The 6,730-nt window shown below is 68.7% G+C and overlaps 1 protein-coding gene across 1 annotated transcript in view; it reads right to left on the bottom strand.

The window, feature by feature from the left end:
* The window catches only part of KCNQ4 (potassium voltage-gated channel subfamily Q member 4), a gene marked incomplete at its 5' end in the record, with an annotated part of 19,661 nt that extends 12,937 nt beyond the window's left edge, over positions 1 to 6,724 (bottom strand). The window contains 4 exon segments of the mRNA XM_021375583.1: positions 1 to 166; positions 268 to 394; positions 938 to 1,028; positions 6,588 to 6,724. The exon segment at positions 1 to 166 is cut by the window's left edge and continues 2 nt beyond it. Coding sequence (XP_021231258.1) covers positions 1 to 166; positions 268 to 394; positions 938 to 1,028; positions 6,588 to 6,724 — 521 coding nt within the window.

The raw sequence follows: 6,730 nt of genomic DNA, 5'->3' as shown, positions 1-6,730 counted from the left end.
GCGTACACCACGGAGCCCAGCAGCTTCCAGGTGCCGCCGCGGCGATCCATGCGCACCATGCGCAGGATCTGCAGGAAGCGCATGCTGCGCAGCGCCGAGGTGGCGAAGATGTTGCCCTGCGTGCCGGCCGCGATGACGGCCACCGAGGCGATGAAGACGATGAAATCTGGAGGGGGACGGGGGGGGGCAGCGAGGGTGAGCACCGGGGAGGAACCCCCCCATCCCCATATCCCCCATCCCCATGTCCCAGTGTCCCCCCGGCGCTACCTATCACACAGAAGGGTTTCCGGGCGAAGCGCAGGCGGCCCCGCCAGCCCCGGTAGCGGCAGCAGCAGCCGGCCGCCCAGACACGGATGACGTACTCCATCCCGAACACCACGATCATGACAAACTCCTATGGGGAACAGCGCGAGCGTGAGGCGGGCAGGGCTGGAGGGGGCGGGGGGGTGGGCGCTTTGGGATGGGGCAAATGGAACAGGGGTGCACGGGGAGGGCTGCATCCCCCCCAGGATGTCCCGGTGCGGCCGCTCCTGCTCCTGTGCTCCTTCTCCTCCTCCTCCTCCTCCTCCTCCTCCCGGCACCGAGATCGAGTGGAGCCGGGTCCTGTTCCTCCTCCGTCAGCATTGTCCTGCGGCCGCGCGCCCCAGCCCGCCCCGTTCTGCTTACTTGCGGGAAAGTCACAAGGACCTTCCCGATTTAGTCTCCGTCACTCGGGAGAACTCCGGCGTCAGCCCTTTCTGACAGGTTGGGGGGAAAGTCGGCCTTTTTTTAGCCCCCCCCCCCACCTCTGCCCTGCTTCCTCCAGCAGTCTGAGCCCCCCCCCCCACACCAAGGTCACGGGGGGGGGGAGAACAGTGGCTGAGGGGTGGGGAAGGGCTATGGGGTGACAGCGGGTGTAGCGCAGGGAGGGGGACCCTGATTGCCCCCCCCCACTTACCAGGATGAAGAGGCACTGGTTGGCCAACTTCTGGTGCTCCTGGATGGTGGAGAAGACGGAGAGCACCAGGCAGCTGAAGACGAGCAGGAATCTGGAAGCAGAGCACACAGGGTCGGGGTCAGAGGCACTGCCCATAGGGGGTGGCACAGAGCATTCCATGGGGCTGACCCTGACCCACAGCTCCAACCCCCAGTGCCCCCCTCATGCCCCCACCCAAATGTGTGGGAATGGCTTCAGGATTTATTGTGAGTTCCCGTGGGGCCCCACCTGGATCCCATCAGCCCCCACCTGAGCGCTGCTTCCAGCTCTGGGCCCCAGCACAGGGATGTGGGGACGCCCAGAGGTGGGAGCAGCTCCGCTATGGGGCGGGCTGAGCACTAGGGGTGTGCAGCATGGGGAAGGCTCCGGGGAGACCCCACACCTGCCTCCCCCAGGGCCATGGAAGCACAGGAACGAACCCCTCCATGTGCCACGGGGCAGCTACGCCTGAGGGTCCCATTCCCTGGGATGGGGCCGTGTCCTCAGGCCACCCCGCAGCACTGGGAGGAGGAGGAGGAGGAGGAGGAGGAGGAGGAGGAAGGCCGGGCTCCAGCAGCCGTGCGGCGCGGTGCCAGGCCGTGCCGCAGCCCTGCAGCCTCTCCCCCGGCAAAACAGCCGCTAATGAGAGGTGGGCAGGGAGCCCGGGGCCCCGCAGCACGGCGGGCTGCGCTGCTGCAGAGCGGGACCGGAGCATCCGCTGCCCCACGGCCACCACGGGGACACAGAGCCCGGGGCGGTGGATGGGAGCTGCCCTGAGGCCATGAGCCCCGAGAGCCGGGAGAAAGCAGAAGGGGCTTTGGCCCATTTAAAATAAGGAAGGAGGGGGAAAAAATAGATCCTGGAGCTGAAGCAAACGAAACTCTCAAAATATATATATATATATATATATATTTTTTTTCTTTTTCCCCTGATCCAGCGGTTCTAAAAATGGAAAGCGGAGGGCTGGTGCCACGGGGCCACGTGATGGAGCGAAGGGATGGAGCCGCTCTGCGTGACGCTGCGGGGGCACCGGGCCCCAGTGCGGGCACTGCGAGCACCACGGGGACGGGGAAGGGGGACGGGGGAGGGGGCTCTGAGCAGAGCGCTGGGTGGGGGTCGCTGGGGGTGTGAGCACGGGAAGGAGCGGGAGCTGGCTCGGGAAGCAGGGCCCTTGGGGAGGGGGCGGCTGGAGCTGGACGGAAGGGCCGGAGCCAGGGCGAGGAGCGGGCACTGCGCTGTGCTGTGCTGTGCTGTGCTGTGCTGTGCTGCAGCAGCTCTGCCCCCCCCCAGCACTCATCCCTCTGCGCCCACCCCAGCGCTGTGCCAACCCCGAACGCAGCAGCACCGCTCCCCGCTGCGCCCCAAAGCAGCAAAGCAAGGTCTGGCGGAGCGGCCCAGGGCAGCGGCTCCGTGCACCATCAGCAAGAAGGATTATCCAAGCGGGATTCAGCCGGCAATTACACGGGCAGCGAAGCACAAAGCAGAAGAGAACGCAGAAATCGCCCTGGCTGTGAAGAATGGTGCTCCCCACCCAACCCGGGCCGTGGGGACGGGGGGGTCCCTTCCTCCCCGAGCACCCAGCAGCAGTGGGACCACGCAGGCGAGGGATGCCCGCAGCCCGGCCCCAGGGAGGGATGCTGGGGAATGCCCGATACCCAGCAATGCACCCAGAGCCCCCAACACACGAATGTTCTGCCTGGGGAGGGCTGTTTGTTGTGTGGGGGCAACCCACCCCCAGCCCTGGTGTAGGACAGAGTCATGTGAGCCCCAGCGATCCGGCTGGGAAACAACTTGCTGGGAACACATCACCTGCTGGGAATTAACTCGCAAAGCCGCGTGAACGCCCCGTCCCGGCAGCTCCTAAGCGGCTTAGGGCACGGTCAGCTGCTGGGGGGGCCGGGAAGGAAGGGGCTCCCCACAGCCCCCGGCGGGGGGGACACGCTGCAGCAGCACCACACGGTGTTGCAGTGATGCAGAGCGTGCAGGATGCGGGCAGCTCGCACCCCTGCGGGCACAGCGCCCGCCTGCAGGAACGCTTCTCCCTCCGTGCCCCCAGCTATTAATTAAAACGCATCGGGGGGGGCCCTGCATGGAGAAGGCGAATCTCCTCTCATTAATCTTCATTAGAGCGGCCTCGGCCATATGCTGCCGGCTGCACGGGAGGGGATGGAGCAGGTGAGCCGGGAAAGATGCTGAGCTCGGGGAAAGCGGCGCTGGGGCTGCCCTGGTTGGCAAAGGGCAGCGTGGGGCGGGGGGCAAACCCTGGGTGAGGGGGGGGCAAACAGCTGTGCTACAGCCCCCAGTGCTGGGCAGGAACAGCACACAGCGCCAAGGGCTCGGTGTGGGGACGGGTGGGCACAGGGCCCTACATGGGCCGACCCACGCAGCGAGCCCATGTGTGGGGAAGGGGTAAGGGCGGGATGAACCCACCCGGCGGCCACGGTGGGGATGGGGGTGGGGGTGGGGGTGGGGATGGGGTGGGTGCTTCGCTGCTCTGCACGGCCCCGCCAGCTCAGCCTGGGCTGTATAAACAGCGCGTCCTATAAATCCGCCCCGCAGCCTTCCAGGAGAGCCGGGCCTGTCCTCCCCGTGATATAAATAACCGCGCTGTTTGCAGCGTAACCATGGCGCGGCCGCCTGCCCCGTGCGCCCCACACGCCGCCGTGGGGCGGGGATGCACCCACTGCTCCCCACCGGTGCATGCAGGTCCACGGCCGAGCGCTGCCCCACAGCCCCCTGGGTGCGCAGCGCCGGGGTGGGAGCCCGCAGCCTTTGCGCTTTGGTGCGTCACCCCACGGCTGTGCCCCACATCTCGCCCCCCACGGTCCCTGCGGATGCTTCACACGGAGCGGCCACGCGCCCCACGGGCGGCGCTGCACCCCAGCACGGGGGGGGCTTTGCTGGCGACCTTTGGGGCACGGGGACACGGGTGCCACCCGGGCCCAAACCCGCGCCGAAGGCGGCAGCTTCAGGAGCAGCAAAAGGGGAAATGAGGGGAGAAAAAAACCGACCAAATAAATAAATAACCGAGGCAATCAATGCGGAGTTTCATGTTGCGCCGTCGTCGCTGAATTTTACGCCCCAGCAGCAGCGCGTCGGGCTCTGCAAGTGCTGCGCCGGCGGCTCCGTGCGGGCGCTGCCCCGAGCGGTTCCCATTTCACAGCCGGGCAAGGTGAGCGCAGCCCGGGCACGGCCCCGCTGGGGGGCACAGCCCCCCCGGCCTCAGCGCCCGTCCCATTGCCACCGCCCAAACGCGGGATTCGGGATGGGAGAGGTTTCCTCCCGCGGAAGCCCCACGTGAGACGCCCGCGGTCGGAGCTGAGCGCCGCGTTAAACCTCGGAGCTTAGACCGGAGAGGTTCTTAGTGCGGCAGGCGGCACCGAGCAGGGGATGAAGCCACGTCCCCGCGCACCCCCCCCCGAGCTGCAGCCCAGCGAGCGGCCCCAGCTGGGTCTGCTGCACTCTGCCACGTGCCCAGCGTCGAGCAGCGCTCGGAGCGGCCAAGGACGCTGAGCACAGCGGCAATGCTCAGTGGCACGGGGAAACCGCTGGTCCCGGTGCCATCCCCGTCAGCTCTGGGCACAGCGCCTGCACCCACGGCCCCAGCTCTGCGCCGACCCAGCGAGTGCCCCCAGTGCCATGCCCGGCTCTGGGGGCTGCGTTTGGGTGCTGGGCTGTGGGATGCGATTGGTGCTGCTGCTCCAGCAGAGCTGGGTGCTGCTGCACCCTGCAGTTCCCTGCCCTGAGCGCCCCATCCCCATGGGGCAGCAGCACCCAGAGCTCTGCTCCCTGCCCCGAGCTCCGCACACTGCCCCTGATGCAGCGCTGCACGCACAGAGAGGATGCTGAAAAAGGAAGCCTGCGTTTGCCTCTGGCTGGAAAGCTTTAGGTTAAGGCTCCAGTCACGCTCCCAGATTTTCTCCGTAAGCTCCGGGGCCAGAAGCTCTGACAGAGCTGCACCACGAGCCCAGGCACAGCGCGGCCCCATAGCGAGGGGTCAGAGGGATGGGAGCGGCCCCACTGCCCACTGCCAGGCCAGCCCCAGTGCAGGCAGAGCCGGGGGCTGCAGAGATGGGGTGGCGACCACCCTCCTCCAGGGATGTGCACCAGCACCGGCTCACACGGAGCAATTTGGGATCCATCTGGTAGAGGACAGAGCCTGAACTTCTCCAAGAAGTGGCCTCGGCTCGGCCCTGCTCACGGGAGGGAAGCGCTTCTCTTCGCAGCGGGATTTCTGTGTTAGCGCATCTCGGTGTCGGAGCCATCGGGGGGGAGCTGCCCCCGACCTGGCATGGGGACGCACCACCCCCATGTCCCCGAGCAGGTGGGGGTGACCCCTCCTCGTTCCCCAGCCCCGCACTCGGACCCACACCGCTCACTCCTGCAAACCCCAGCGCCCAGCGCCGCGGCTCCGTCTGCGGGAAACGGGGCAGAGCCGGGAGCTGAGCTCCGCTCCCAGAAACTCCCAGAACGGCTCCATCCAACGCGAGCCCCCCAGGGGGCGGTGGCACGGGGGAGGCCGTGGCGGGGAAGGGGCCGCTTGGAGCCACGCGCAGCCCCCGCGGGCGCACCCACGGGAGCCCCGCAGCGCCACCGACCCAACGCGCCCCTCACACCCGGTGCTGCGTGCTTGTTTCTGGGGAAAACGCACGCACAGACCGGGAGGAAGCACACGCTGAGGACGATCCCTCCGCCGAAGACCGGCGAGCACCCAAAGCCCGAACCCCCCCCGCCCCCCCCAATCTCTTTCCACGGGGTTTCAGCTGCCGTCCTTAATTAAAGCTCTTTCGAGGGCAGCGTTTGCAGCGAGGTATTATTTCCGACGCGCAGCGCGGGGGTGTGAGCAGCGGCCCCGCTCGCGGCTCCCCGGGGAGCTCAGGTGACGATCCGCTCTGCCAGCTCCGAGCGCTCACTCCGGCGAGACCCACTTTCCGGAGCGGCCGCGCTTCGCACCGCACCCGCGGAACGACGGGCGAAGCGCTCGCCGCCTCCCGCACGGCAGCGTCCCCCCAAGTCGCCCCGTCGTTCCCCCGCAGCCGCCCGGAGCGTTTCGGGTCCCCGGCGCGGTCGGTGCCCCCCGAGCAAAGCGGCCCTCGGGGCACACGCGGCTCCGCCGCACGCTTTGCTTTGCGGGAGCGGACGCGAGCCCGGAGCATCCCCGTCTGCGGGGCGATGTGGGGGGGGCCGCGCAGCAGCGGGCACGGCTCCGGGGTTCGGTGCCCGCTGCCATCCTTCAGCTCCGGGCGCTGCAGCCCCACGGCGTTACCCCATCCCCACCCCACGGGCGCAGCTCGGGGACGCGAGGCGGGGACTCGCGCAGCGCTTCCCTCGCGGTCCCCCGCCCCCAGCCCTACCCCGACCCCTCCGGGGTCCCCTCCTCTCATCTTTGGGTCTACCCCCCCCGCCCCGCGCCGGGAACCAGGGAGGGGACAGGGCCGGAGCGGGACCGTGACCGACGGGCGCCGGGTTCGGGGGAGCTCCCGGGGCTCAGCCGCGCTCCGCACGGACCCTCCCGAGCCCACGGCCCGGACCCCCCCGCCCCGATCGCGGGAAAACTTCGGTAAAAACACGGGGGCCCCGCGCCGCCCCCCCGCCCCGCGAGCAAAGGGGGTCCCGCACGGCCGGCACTCACATGAAGGCGTGGTACACGAAGGCCCACCCGCGGGGCCGCTCCAGCACGTTGTAGAGGCAGTTCTGCAGTCGGCGGCGGCAGCAGCGCGTGGTCCCGGCGGGGCGGGCGGCGGCCGCGGGGCGCGGAGCCGTCGGTGCCCCCCG

The sequence above is a fragment of the Numida meleagris genome, chromosome 22 (genome assembly GCF_002078875.1).
Source record: "Numida meleagris isolate 19003 breed g44 Domestic line chromosome 22, NumMel1.0, whole genome shotgun sequence".
NCBI classification, from domain to species: domain Eukaryota; kingdom Metazoa; phylum Chordata; class Aves; order Galliformes; family Numididae; genus Numida; species Numida meleagris.
This window is presented reverse-complemented; position numbering and strand designations above follow the sequence as displayed.